This window comes from Melospiza melodia, chromosome 10 (genome assembly GCF_035770615.1).
Source record: "Melospiza melodia melodia isolate bMelMel2 chromosome 10, bMelMel2.pri, whole genome shotgun sequence".
NCBI lineage: Eukaryota > Metazoa > Chordata > Aves > Passeriformes > Passerellidae > Melospiza > Melospiza melodia.
Genome location: NC_086203.1, coordinates 14969342 through 14984152, shown reverse-complemented (window position 1 = coordinate 14984152; position 14811 = coordinate 14969342). Strand labels below are relative to the sequence as shown.

Below are 14811 nucleotides of genomic sequence, written 5' to 3'. Positions count from 1 at the left end.
CTGAAATGATGTGAACAGAACCTGGTCAGGCTGGGATTGGCTTGGCCAGGTTTTCCTGGAGAACTTTAATAGAGCTCAGTGTCTGCCCTGGAACTGCAGTGCATACACAGTGGCTTTGATGGTGTCAGTAGGGAATCATCTGTTCCTATCTGTGTGCTGAGGGGAAATCCCTTTATCAGTGTACTTCAGGGTGGGAGTGTGCACACATGTGAATGGCAGGGTGTTTTGGAGGTTGTTAGATACATTCAGGAAAGCTTCTGGGAATGAATTTTATGAGCAGTAACATTAAAAGAAAAAAAAAAAAAAACAAAAAAAACTTTGCAGTGATCTCTGATTTTACCATTTTTTGTATTATATTTTTTAACTTTCTGTGATAAGTAGGCTCAACTGGCAGCTGCAGGTAAGGATTACCTAGTGTGTCCTTATTTTAATCTTTTTCATTTGGTAAATAGATGCAGTCATTTTCATTGTTGCAGCTTCAGTTTTCAAATACTGGTCCTGGGCCACAGATACTTGTGTTTGATAGGTTTAATCAAAGCAAAGTGTGAAACCATGACTTTCACAATGTAGCATTAGAATTTACAATTTGGTATTTGACATGAAACTGCATTGGAGAAGGAAAGCTGCTCCCTTTTTTCCACTAGAAAATACAATTGATTTGAGCAAAGAACTGAGAACTGGAAATTCCAGTTGGTCATTAGGGAGTTTCAATGACCATACAGTGCTGCCAGGGCAAGTGAACAGGGCTGAGCTGTATTTTGGAGATGTGAGGGTTTAGGGATATAAATAAAGAAGGAAAACCTGCTTAGGCAAAGGTTCAAAAAAAGAATTATGCAGTTTGGAAACTTCTGGGTAACATTTAAAAGCACCTTGGTGAGCAAAGGTAGCTGAGCTTCCTCCAAAGAGCTGCTTCTCCCCAGCTGTTGTTTTAAGCCAATTGCTCAGAAAGAGACACTGGATTGCCTGGAGCCTTCTGTTATTGCTCCACACAATTACTCTACAGTACCAGAGAGGTTTTTCTCAATAAAATTTTTCATTTGCCATCAGGAACAAGTCTGTGCAGAATGTTTCCCTCTCTGATTACAAAATTAAATTGGCTTCTCCTTTTCTTTTATAGTTTGTGACAGGAGTGCCACAGTAATTCGTGAGGGCACCTCTTCTGTTTGGTTTTTCTCTTTAAGACTGTTAAGAATTTCAATATAAAATGTCTGGAAGTGAAGTATCGAAGTTATATAAGGCTAAAGCAGGAAAATGGTTAATTCATGTGTTGGGTTTCTTAAAAATTTACTCATAATAATAATGTTTAGTGTAGCTTTTTATTGTAATGCTCAGAACTCCTTGTGCCTCAGAAACTGAAGATCTATGGAACAAAACTTGGGGTTTGTCACCTTTAAGGCTGTCTTGTTCTGCAGTCTACAGTTATTAATTAATCATTAACAGTTTGCATTTATTTGTCTGGATAAAGAATATCTTATTCTGTCTGCTCCTCCTGTGAAGCTGTGACCTGAACTGCCTTCTTTACAGCTGAATTCCTTGTCATCTTTGCACTGGTATTTTTTTGTCAGTTTATATAGTTGATTTAAGTTGATTAATTCTCTTCAGAATAATTAAAAACATTTTGTGTGTGTTACAAGTACAGATTAATATTATTGTTATTGCAGTTATTGTTTATTACTAACAAAAATTACTGTGTTTACATGGGGGTGAAGTTTTATGAGCACCAGGAATATCAAAGCACCTTCCCAAGACTCAGAATCTGTTGGCACATTTGAACAGGACTGTTAATGGAACTTTTTCATTATGTAATGAAGGATCTTTGTCAAATACTTCAGCAGCAAACAGAATATGAACTCTATTTGCCTGCTGCATTTCCATGTACAAAATTACCTTGTTTTGAGTACTGCACCAACATATTGGCCAAAAGCTTCCCCTGTGTTAATTGCCAGAGCTCCACTGAATTTGGGGAACAAAAGGTAACAAATTTGTAGGGGGATTTTTTGATATTTGCATTAAATTTTCTTTAGAATTGTTTAATGGCTAACAGTTGCAGTAGGACTGGAATAGCTGTGTCCCTGCCCTGGAGGAGGCACATGCAGGAGGTGCAGGTGACATTCATGGGCCTCACTGACACTGCTCCTTCCTTCTCTTGCAGACATTTGGGCCTTGACTTAGTTCCACGGAAGGACTTTGAGGTTGTGGATTCAGATCAGATCAGTGTGTCAGACCTTTATAAAATGGTAAGAAATTCTATGGGAGATTGCTCGGAGTTTTCACTGTGGGTGGGAAAGAAGGGAAAATGTTTTTATTCTTTACTCTTACATGTTTCTTTGTTTCCAATGGTGTTGTTAGTTAAATGTCTTCTTCATTTGCACCCTGATCACCACAGCAGCGTCTCTCCTACCCTAAGCAGTGGCATGCTTTGATACATTTTTATTTCAATTTACAAAGTAACATGCTGTTAACTCTTGGAAGGGTCTCTGAGTCCAGAAAGTCTGTGAGAACCATTATTTGATTCTTTGAGCAGATTTGCAGATAAAGAATACTTAAGTGAAAAGTCTGGGTTTGTGGTTGCATGGATAATAAACATCTTTGCCCTGTTGCAAAGACTTTTTGAGCTCACAAAAAAGGTGAGAGAGGAGGGAGACCAGTGCATAAGTTAATTTAGGCAAAACTAATCCTTGAACATTAAGGCCATCCCTGTTGTATGTCAGTACTCCTTGGAAAGCATGGAGTTTGTTTGAATATTTGGATTTTCGGGTGAAGCAGTATGCTGTCATTATTAGTCACTTGTACAGTCCTGTTTGTACATAATGAAGCTGAAGTTGTTTGGGAAATGTGAATTGTGCCATTAGTGAACTGTAAAGCCACTGATGCATTTTACTACCTATGTTTGGATTCTCTGTTAGCAGGACTAATACAGATAATTTTGGTTTGGATTGTGATGTAACTGTAGAGGGAGAAACAATATGTATAATTCAGAAAAGTGAATGAAAACCCTTCCCCAAATGCTGTTTTATCAACAAAAAACCCTCAGCAATTATTTTCTACAATTTCTTAATTTCATATCTTCCAAAGAAAATAGTTGTTTTCTACATAATGTTATTAGTGTGTCGCTCACTCCTAGGAAGCTTTTAATTTCCTGTTTTAAAACAGTTTTGACTTTCAGCTATTTAAAATTAGGGGCAGAGAGGTCCATGTGGCTTGGTGATGGGTCTGGTTGCAAGATGTGACTTTTGCTTAAACCAAGGGCATGTTTTGTAAACAAGCTGGGTGCTGTTGCTGCTTTGGCTTATTTGCAATGTATAATAATGGATTTCATGGAAAGAAGAATTATTGCATAAGAAATATGAACGTGCACCAATCTATAGTGCCAGTTTTTACAGTTTGTTCCTTATTTGCCATGGTCTGAGGAGAATTTGGTGCCAGTACAGCAGAGTTTTCCTTCAGCCCAGCCTGGAAATAACTCGGTAGCAAATTCCATCAGTGAAGACTCAGGGTGTGAGATTAGTTGCTAACTAAGGATTGGCTTATTACTCTGAGGTTTATTCTGCACATTTTTGTACTCTGAGTACTTGGAGTACTGCAAATAGGCAATATTTATTGCCAGAGCAGCCTGATTATGTCACCCTTAGTCCTGTGACTGTCTCTGTGCTGCTCCATGCTGGGCAGGGCTCAGGACAGCACCATTACTCACTTCACACTTCACTGCTGCTGGGGTCTGTGGATGCAAGGGGACAGTGCTGTCTAATCACATCTCTTCACAGTCAAGAGGCAATTTCAGGGACCAAAGCAGCTGAAAACCTGTTACTTTTTTTTTAACTTAAATTTGGTAAAAAATGAAGGAAAGGTATATTGGTGACTTAGGTTGTTTTAAGGGTTATTTCTAATGTGGTTTGGGGATTGTTTTTATTACTTAACAGAAACCCAGGGAGAGAATCCTCCTTATTTGTGACAAAATACTTTATGGATTCTCAAATGAGCAGTGAGATTTTACATTGAAAATAATCTTGCAGGAGTAGTTGTGAGAGCCAAATTACTTTCTTATATTTTCAGGATTGTGGGATGTTAAATGTAACAGAAAACACTCATTAGCAGAGCAGTGGGTGAGGTAACACATCAGACTTTTCTCTCTGTGACAACAGAGATTCAAGCACTTTTTATTCAGCCATTAGACTTAGCTCTGCTCTCCTTGATAAACTGTAAGTTGTTGCATTTGAGCCTCTTTTAGCTCTCATGTTTCATTGCTGGGTGATGCTGAATTCATCTCTCTGGCAGAGCTGTTGTGCTCTGAGGCCTTGCACATCCTGCTTCTCCATGTTACTCATTCTGAAGCTAAATGCCAGTGGCTGCAGGATGCACAGCACTTGTCAGGAATTGTTGTTTTGCTCCTGAAGGAAAGCAAATTGCCCTTTCTCTATGACAGTGTTTGTGACTTTAACCAATATGACAGAACTTTTTAAAAATACATATTACTTTTGAATGGTGGGAAAAGATGTTCTCAGAATTCTGCCACAGAGCTCAGCGTTGGAGCTGCCCCTGGATTGAAGTTGTCATTTAGGAACACAGAGTCCTGCAGGATGTCAGGAACACTTGGGTGGCACATTTTAGTGGAAGGGTTACAAGACACAAATGTCTGAAGTCATTTCACAAATCAGAAATGTTCAAAGCTGGTGATTAATTATGTTCAGCTTTTCTATAAGGTTATTGAAGTGGGTGTGTGTCTTCAGGACAAGTTCAGGAGGTGCATGGAAGGCACAGCTGTTGGCTGTGTAACTGCTGCAGCTCAGGCATTTTTTCCAGCTGTGTGAGAGAAATGCCATGAGTTCACCAGAGTTCCTAATTTAAAAAAAAATAGAGTTCCTAAATAAATAGTTTCAAATTAATGCTGCTATCACCTTGTAGGTGTTTATTCTTTATTCAAATGGTAAATGTGATTGGGAAGATGGAATAGGCAAGAAAATAAGAATTCAGTTACCCAAAACTCTTCTAGATAAGGAAAACAATTGGGCACAAACTGGACAGAAGATCAGGAAATCTTTGTTGATTTCTCTTTTGATTTTCTTGGTTGTTCTTTGTAAAACAAAGCAGATTGGCAGAGAACAGGTTTGTGTATGTTGGGTTCTAAAGCCCAGTAAAAAGTCAGATGACAATATGAAGGCAGAAAGCAGTTAAAGACTGACTTGGGAATGGTGGGATTCACTCACCAGGCATTGTTGGGGAAGGAATGAGGAAGAACAGCTGGTAGATAAGATACCATGAGGAAGAGGTTTGATGAGAAAGTGGAGGTAAGGAGAATTGATAGTTCTTTCAGTAAATTAAGAACAAAACCACAAGATGCTCGCTAACAGGCCAAGTTGGATAAATTCAGAATTCTTCATTTTCTCCAGGCATTAGAGTGAAAGGGAAATTGAGATTACTAAGAGCCAGTTTACAGGAACAGAATTACAGAGAATATAATAGGGTAAATAGAAAAATTAGAAAGGCCATTAATGCACAAATTCAAATAAAATGAGCAAATGTGGTCAATTGTATCAAGAAACAGTTTTATATAAATAACCTGGTACTAACTGGGAAGCAAAAAGAAAGTTTTTATACTGGGAAAAACCAACTGGCACATGATGCAAGAAAATAACAGGGCACTTAATGTCCTTCTTGCCCCCCTGAACTCTGGTAAGGTGATGATGTTCTCAAGAGGTTTTCAGTTCCAGAGGATTTGGAGCTGTGTACATTCCAGTTGGGATCCTTGGAGAAGCCATATCAGACAAGTTAGTGATAACCACTGGGAAGATGGGTAAGGTTCCAGAATACCAGCAAAGGGCAAGCCAATTTCACACCTTAACAACAGATGATGGAGGAGGAGCTGGTAATTTTTGCCTCCCTGTAAAAAATGCTGGGAAATAGTAGTAATAATAATAATAATAATTTTTCAATTTCCAGAACATAGATAAGTCTAGTGGATGGAGGAGAAGCAGCTGATCATATTTAGATTCTGGTAAAGGTTTTAAATGTTTGTTTTCATTCAGTTCTCCAAAGGTCATTAGTTCTAAATGAAATGACTGTAATGTAAACACAGAGCTAATTAGAAAACACATAGCAAAAAAAAAAAAAAAAAGGTTGCCAATAATTTGATTAAATAGAAGGAGGGATGAATTAAGTGAATTGCTTGGGGTTATCCTCCATTTTGTAGTACTTAAAGTTCAATGTTTAATTAAGGACTAGATGCTGAAATAAGGAGTCTGCTTACTAAATATACAAAATCCACAAAGTTGGAAAAGTCTTTCTGATTCTTTCAGTGGAGGTAAGGATCAGAATTCCAAATAATAGAGAGAAATTTAAGAAATTATGTGAAAAATGTAGTATACCAGGGAGAATCATAAATGTAAGGTTTTAACTCCTGCAGTCAGTTGTTGGCTCTGAAGTGCAGATTGGGCCACTCCAAGTTTAGGTGGGTTTGTTGAGGAGATTTGAAGGTTGTAATGGAATCACAAGCTGAATCAATTAATCTTTTCATCCTAATGATGGATAAGAAAAGAATCAATAGGCCTAGATTTCAATAGCAAGGAATCAATTTAAGCATCAGAAAACACTTTGATGAGGAAAGATCTACAGAACATTGTGTCTGTTAAAGTTTGCACAACCTTTGCAGACAACTATTTTTTGGGGAAAATAAAGGTTAAACTGATTTTTTCTTTTTTTTTTTTTTTAGAATAAAGATAGATAATTTCTTAACAGTCCTATTTTTATATCACTTTGGAAGGCTTTTCAGGTTGGAAGGGGCCTCAGGGATGTCTAGGCAAACTTTCTGCTCTCAATGCAAAGTCAATACTGAAGTCAGACCAGGCTGCTCAGTGCTTTGTCTGGTTGGATGTTGAAATTCCTCAAAGGAAAGGATTGAATGTTCTAATGTTGTCATGGCTGCCCTGATGGGGTTACACTTTGCCTTGTTGGAACGTTGGGATAGCCCATGTAATAGTTGCTGACCACAGTATTGTGGCCAATGCTGTGCAGCTCTGGGGAGAGCCTGGCTGCCTCTTCATGCTGGGAACTTCATGGTTACAGGAAGGCTGCCTCAGGTCTCCTACAGACTCAAAATGCTGCATTCCCTGCATGCTCCTTGTGCTGCTTCACTGGCCTTTGCTGAATGCAGTATTTCAGCTGTAGTTTGCTCAGTGCTGAGGAAAAATGAATTAGTTATTCTAGTCTGCTGGCTCCATTTCTGGTAACAGAAACAGTAAATTGTTAAATGTCCCTGGTGCCTGAGTGCTCCCCTGACTTCTGTTTGACTTGCTTTAGTAGGACCCTGCCAGTCTGCTGCTTCCAGACCCCTGAAAAATACACACCATCAGCCACTACCTTTGGAGCCCAAAAATCCTACTGTTCATTAGGTTTTTTTAATCAAATAAGGTTCATGAAGGTGTAAGTTTATAGCTTGGTACAGGACTGCTGTGGGAGACCATGCTGAGGGCCTTGCTGAGCTGGGGAGACACAGCAGCCACTAATCTTCCCTCACGTACTGATTTGGTTATTTTACCTCAGGGGAATCACTTGATCCAGCATAATGTACCCCTGATAAATCCATCTTGGTTATTTTCAGTCACCCTCCCATCCAAGTAGCCAAAAATGGCATGGACCCTCTGGGCACTCTGCCTGGCCAGAGGCAAGGGCACATAAATGAACTCAGTCAGTGACTGCATTGTTATAACGTGGTCCTGAAGCATGAAAGCAGAGAGTTAGTCAAATCTAATCTTTTGGTTGTGGAAAAATATAAAACCTGAAGTTTTTACCACTTAGTGTCATAGATTTACCTCATAGTGTACACTCTGTAAGCAGCAGTGTTTGCTGATGAATCTCTTCAGACCACCTCTCATATTTGTGTTGCCTGAGTGTCTCACTTTCTTACTTGGATTTAGAGATTAATTTAATCAAAAGAAGTCAGGACACCTTGCATAGCTTCAATAACTGGTCTTTTCTATGCCAGCTGATTCTGAGTGGTTGCAGGTGACAAAAAGATGAATAGGCAACTCAGCCAACTTGAAGGCTTTTAACATTCAGAAGATGATGCAGTAGTTACACAAACAATGGAACTGAAGATCATTATTTTTCCACTGAGAGTGTGAATGAGGACATTTTTATAACTGTGAATGTAAACAGATGTCCAAAAATGCCATTTAGAATCACAGAATTGTTCAGGTTGGAGGAGACCTTTAAGATTATTGAGCTCAACCATTTCCCCAGCACTGCCACAGCCCCACCAACCCCTGTCCCCAGGTGGCACAATACAGGTCCTCTAAATCCCTCCAGGGGTGGGGACTCCACCACTGCCCTGGGCAGCCTCTTCTAATGCTTGACTATGCTTTGGGTGACAGAATTTTCCCTAAAACCAATCCAGTATTGAGGGGCCCAAAAGTGAGCACAGGATTTGAGATGTGTCGCATCCAGGAGCATCCTTGGCCAGCTGGGCCCACTGCTGCTGAGGGGTTGCAAGGGGCTCAGTGAGCTTCTGGCAGCCCCCTCAGCACCCCAGCACCTCCCTGGTTTGTTCTGATTATGAAGAATATATAATATTATCTATAATATATATATATAATATTATCTATTTTATTATATATAATATATCTCTCCTTTTGTGGTGAAAAGTCCTGTTTGTGTTCTGAGTAAAAGACTGTGTTGTAAGAGTATTACCAGATACATTTTTAAGATACATTTAAGAGTATTACCAGATACATTTTGTGGACAATCTTTTGCTTTCACCTCCTTTGAAGCTTTGTGTTTGTCAACAGATCTGCTAATTCTGATACAGAGTGTAAATGTTTGGTCAGAATGAGATGCTGGATTTGTAATAGAAGGAGGGAGGTGGGGAGAATGAAGAGAGTATTTAATAGTGTGTGGCAGTGTCAATGTTAATATTTTGGTTTGAAATGCTAATATTAAGATGATGTGCAGGGAAAGGCATGGCAGAATCATTAATGATGGTTTTTTTAAAGCTCTCTGAAACCTTTTCAATTTAGATTAGTATTTAAATCTCCCTTTGGAGATTAAATGGCTTCAGTGAGTCTTGCAGTCCATTTTCTGATTATAACATCTCCTTCTAGCATAAAAGGCTTTAAATGCAGCATCATCCTCTGGGTTTTTAGACATGTAGCTCTTTATACTGATTCTTATTTACAGGTATGGGGCAGCTAAAATTGTAGAAGAGTCTTTAACCAATTTTCAGGATTTCATTTTTTTATTAGAGAAAAAGACTTAACAACCTCTAAAATCCATCTTTCTTTCTAGATGCCTGTGTTTTTTAACAAATGCAGCTTTCCACAGACAACATACCAGGAGATGAGGATTAGTGGTGAGGTATCTTCCCATTTAGCAGGACAAGACAGAGATTATACAGAATAATTAAATTTTCCAACACTGTAATAGCATTTCTTTTTGAAATTCTGTCTAACTTGTGATAGCCTTTTACTTTAAAAGCTAAGGTAAATACTCCCTGTAAATTCAAATAGATATAAAAACAACTTAACTGAGAAAAGCCTTTAGGAAGGCAAGTGGTCTTGTGAGTGATGATACACTGATAAAAAGGCATGAAAAGTTGGTAATCGTTTTGATAGTGATATTTTAGAATTACTGTTCTAATGCTATATAAATATAATGTAAATATTTCTTTTGAAAAGGTTTAACTTTTACTGTTTTGTGTTTAACTTTTACTGTTTTGTATCTCCACAGCATTTGTCAAGTAGACACAGTGTCCAGCAGAGCACATCACAGGTAAATACCATCCATGCTTGAATTTTTTTATTTTCTTTAAGTTCTTGGTAATGTAGGTAAAGGTATGATGGAGATGACTGGGTAAGTCCTTACCCACAGAACACTTCCTCAGAAGATTCCCAAGTATTTAAGTCACTAAGGTCCTTCTTCAAATTCCATTTAGGTCTCTTTTCCTGAGCTTGTAACTGTTGTTCTTAAAAGATACAATTGTGGAGAGAGATCAAAAGCCTCCCTGTGCCCCTGTGACTCTTCTGTCTACCTGCCAACACGTGGCTTAGTGGCTTCTGTTCCACACATCCTGTCTGTGCTGGTATAATCCTGTCCTGGTCATGGAATCTGTCTTTGATCTTTACAGAGATCTGTGCTTCCACAGGTACCTGTCTTTAAAGAATGAGGATTTCCTTGGGTTTAATTTTAAGTCCTGAACAAAATTCCTTTTAAACAAGTACAAATCTGAATTGTAAGTCTGGAAATTTAAGACTTTTTTGTTAGACTGTACCTGTCAGTGCATTCAGAGGAGGTGAGCATAGAGAACTTAAGATATTCATGCAACCTGTTTATTGAGATCAGCATGAATGGATGTAAAGGGTTGTAAAAACTGAAAGCCTACATTTGCTTATACTCTTTTTTTCTTTTACCACCCCAACATTCACTGCTGTAAATAGGTCTTGATATGTTGAGCCAAAATGTAAACCTTTCTACTATCTGGCTTGATTGGTTGCTCATGTTATCAACTCTTGTTAAGATTTTTTATACCTGCAGGACAAACTGGCCTCTTAAACTTTGTTCTAAGTCATGGATTGTTTTTGAGAGGAAAATGCCCTTAGGATTAAGTCTCAATGTTCCCCCAGCACTGCTAGGCCACCACATCTACACATCTTTTAGATTCCTCCAAGGATGGTGACTCCAGTGCTTTCCTGGGCAGCCTGTTCCAGTGCTTGACAACCCCTCCAGTGTAGAGTCTTTCCCTAATATCCAATCTAAACCTCCCTGACACAACTTCTTCCTTGAGAGAAGAGACCAACCCCCACCTGGCTACAACCTCCTCTCAGAGAGTTTCACAGGGAAGTAAGGTCACTCCTGAGCCTCCTTTTCTCCAGGCTGAGCCCCCCCAGCTGCTCCTCATCTGACCTAAGCTCCAGACCCTTCCTCAGCCCCATCCCCTTCCCTGGAGAGGCTCCATCACCTCAGTTCTTCCTTGGAGTGAGGGGCCCAAACCCCAGGATTTGAGGCGTGGCCTCAGCAGTGCTCAGTACAGGGGGGCAGTCACTGCCCTGGTCCTACTGGCCTCTAGAGGTGAATTGCAGCTGCTCAAAAGAAATAATGTAACAAATGTTACTGACAATGCTTTAAATCCATCTGCTTTAAATGGAAATCATCAGGACCCACTCCAATACCATCTTATAACTCATTTTCAGTACCAGAATCAAAGCAAAATTTGAGAAATAGGATTGACTTGGTTTACTTGATAAAATCAGATTTCCAATGCATAAACCATTTATTTTGTATCTACTTGGTTATCACAGTTTCATCAATCTATTCAAATTAGAAGCATTAAAAATAGAGGCAGAAAGCTTAATCTGGCCCCTATCTCTGAGGCAGAATATATTTGAGATTAAACTTTTACTTGAGGGTGAGAGGAGAGCAGGATCTCTGTTCAAGTGCTCAGGTTGGTCTGTTCAGGTGTCCTTTCTGTGTGAGGAGGTGCCAATGGTTCAGTGTCCTTTCTGTGTGAGGAGGTGCCACTGGTTCAGGTGTTCAGGTGTCCTTTCTGTGTGAGGAGGTGCCAATGGTTCTGTGTGAGGAGGTGCCAATGGTTCTGTGTGAGGAGGTGCCAATGGTTTATTGTCCTTTCTGTGTGAGGAGGTGCCAATGGTTTTCCCTGTTTGCCCCAGGTGGACACCATCCGTCAGCGGCACGGGGAAGCCTGCCGGATGCCAGTGCCTCATCACTTCTTCCTCAGCCTGAAGAGCTTCACCTACAACACCATTGGAGAGGACACTGATGTGTTTTTTTCCTTGTACGATGTCCGGGAAGGCAAACAGATCAGGTAGGAATTTGTCCAAGAGCTAAAAAGCTTCCTAGGAAAAGAAAAGAGTTGTGAGCAGAGCAGGTGCAATGCAGCTAAACACAAGGTGTGTTCTTGTGGCCCAGCTGGAAGGACAGAGCTGGGACATCAGGAACTGCTGGCCCTGCAGTTCTTACATGGAATATCAGACTGCTCCTTGCATAGGAAATTTAGTGAAGCATTAAAGGCACAGAATGGTTGAATTTTTTAGTTTTCTGACTTTGCCTCCAGACATTACAGAAGCTTCCTCCTTAGGGTTATTGGTTAAGAAGCACAAATAATGACAGGGCCAGGCTGTGGGGCTGGTTTGAGACTGCTGTGTGCCTCTGTAACTTTCCTCCACTCCTTGCCTTCCAGGCATGTCACAAAATAGCTTTTTCTCCTCGCTGTATTGCTCTCAACATAAACTCTTAACATTTATCCCTGTGTCTGTGCTCTCAGTTTATTGAACTAATTGGTACCAGTGTTAGCAAACATGAGATGGGCTGGCTTTTTCTCTTACAAGCATGTGTTTTGAAACATCAAGGTATGTAGAAGAGCATTGCAGCATTTATTTTGTGTCTTGGAAGTTTAGCTGATGCAGCTTGGTCTGATCTGAAGAACATCATATTTGTGCAGTGTTCTGAGTTTTGGTAAAAGCATTTCCTGGCATTCACTTGCTGCCATAGTCAAAACTCTCCTAGCTTTCAGCAACTAGATTTAGATTTGTTCCAAAGTGAGGGAAGAGCCACAGAATGTTCCTTCCTCTCTTAGGAAGAAAGCTTAGAGTAAGTGAAAACAGTTTTGTATCTCTTCAGAGTACATCCCACTGAAAACTGGTCTGTATTAGAAAGCTCTGATGACCTGATGGTATTCCTGATATCCAGCTTAAACCTCCCCTGCCACAGCTGCAGCCCCTCCCTGCTGTCCCTGGGCACAGAGAGCAGAGATTGGTTCCCTCCCCTGCCCCTCAGGAGGATGCTGGAGGCTCCACTGAGGTCTCCCCTCAGTCTCCTCCAGGCTGAACAAACCAGGGGCCCTCAGCTGCTCCTCACAAGGCTCCTCCTCCAGGCCCTTCCCATCTCTGCAGCTCTTTGGACTCTCCAGTGGATGGAGTTTAGCTGTGCCTATGATTCCTCTCTTGAGAGAATTACCAGAAAATAGCTATGAGGAGGAAAAGGTGAAAATGGAAAACCAAACAGAAAAGAGGCACCCAACTAGTTCCTACTGCAAAGCAATAAAATATTAAATAATTGAGATGAGAAAGCTGCCAGGAAGAGGATGGGACAGGCAGACAAGCTGCTGCCAGCAGAAATTGCTTTGAAAGGAGATGAATTGTCTTGGGCTGCAGTTTGTATGTAAACACTGAGTGCAGAGCCTTAAGGAAAGGGTTTTGCCAGTGGTTAAAAAAAAAAAAGGAAATAATTGTTATAATGAGGAAAAGCAAAAAGAGTGGTCCAGGCAAATTTAAATATAGATAGTAATGCTTTTTTGTGCAAACAGTTGTTATTACCTAGCTCTTTGTATTAAGCATCAGTGGTCTGCTGTAGTGAAAACAGCATAATTTTTACATTTTCCTACATCCCAAAGAGTGGTGGGGAAGAAATGTGTAATGAGGCTGAGCTCTGTTTTGGAGAAGAGACGAGAAAACAGACAAACACATTGCTGCAAATTCAGAATGATGTTTTTATATCTACTTTAAAACATTTTCTCTCCTCTTGGGAAATAGTACATTAAGGTAAAAAAACCAAGCAAGGCTTCTGCACACTGCACTGTAAATGAAAGGGACAAATTGACTTCTGAAATGGTTTGGAGCTTGATAAATTTCTTACCCAAGCAGCTCATGCTGGAGGCTGAGTGGCTTTCAGCGTTACTGCCTTGGACATGTGCTGGATTACAAACCTCCCTGAGCCTGCTGGTGCCAAGAGTTGTTTCCCAGGGAGGTTAAGTGAAGAATTGCTGAAAGTTCCAGTGTTTTTCAAGGGCTGAAGCAACAGCATGCACCAGGTGGGCATTAGCAATCAGAAGGTTGGAGCAGCAGCTGAAATACCTTTTGAGATGATTCCAGATTCTGAATACAAAAATGTTGCTGTGTTTAATGGTTGTCAGCAAAGGAGGAGCAAGCAGAGGAGGAGCAAGGAAAGGGTGACAGTGGGGAGCTGTGGACAGCAGGAATAACAACACTGCCAGCAGAGGGGTCAGACCTAGAGGTAAACACAAGGAAAAAGTTACTTCACTTTTAATCTGACAGAAATATAGAAAGTAATACTTCTAAGTAAATAGAAATTGAAGGCTCAGATTTAAAAAGGGATTAAAGCTTATTTGTCTGTTTTAAAGTATTTGGGATTTCTTTTTTTCTTGAATACAAAAGATACTAGTCTTGCAACTTTGTGACTCATCTTTAATACCTCAGTTGGTTTGCTGAGTGGAAGTTACTGGAAAATGATGTGATAATTGATGTAGTTTGGATTATAGCCAATGATTATACCCCATTGTGAGATATATCTTGGGATGACTGTCATGGAGTGATCCAGTTGAGAGTAGCAGCAGAGAAAATATTACTGTAAAGATGGTAAACTCAGTAAGGAAGGTGCCAGTAAAGATCAAATAGAGATAGGTAAACTGATATGGAGAAAAGAGATTTGAGAGTTGTATGTTTCTGAATGATACTGTTAAAGAGCACAAAAGCAAATTGTTTGAGTATGAAGGAAAAATTAAATATATATGGAGACAACAGAAAGTCTGTGTCATGTTGGAAAGGCAGTATAAAACAGGACAAATGAAATTGCACAAACAGGGATGGGAAGAGACAGAAACTTGTAGAAAAAAATGCAACTACTAAAGGGCATCAAGGACGAAAAACCAAAAGAATAATTCTGTAATGCTTTACCAGCAAAAAAACTATTTTTTTTTTTTACAAAATGAAGAAATAGCTGAACAGATTAAAGGGGACATTAAGCCATGAGCAGATGTTTCCAAGATAGCTGGAGTATTTAATGGCTGCT

The 14811-nt window shown here is 39.8% G+C and overlaps 1 protein-coding gene across 13 annotated transcripts in view; it reads left to right on the top strand.

Annotated features, from left to right (window-relative positions):
- DOCK3 (dedicator of cytokinesis 3) overlaps positions 1-14811 on the top strand; it is a 186717-nt gene that overhangs the window by 66568 nt on the left and 105338 nt on the right. For all 13 annotated transcript variants that reach the window (XM_063164504.1, XM_063164497.1, XM_063164503.1 and 10 more), the window contains exons 7-9: positions 2153-2237; positions 9718-9759; positions 11655-11809. In XM_063164504.1, the coding sequence (XP_063020574.1) occupies positions 2153-2237; positions 9718-9759; positions 11655-11809 (282 nt within the window). The remainder of the gene's footprint in view (positions 1-2152; positions 2238-9717; positions 9760-11654; positions 11810-14811) is intronic.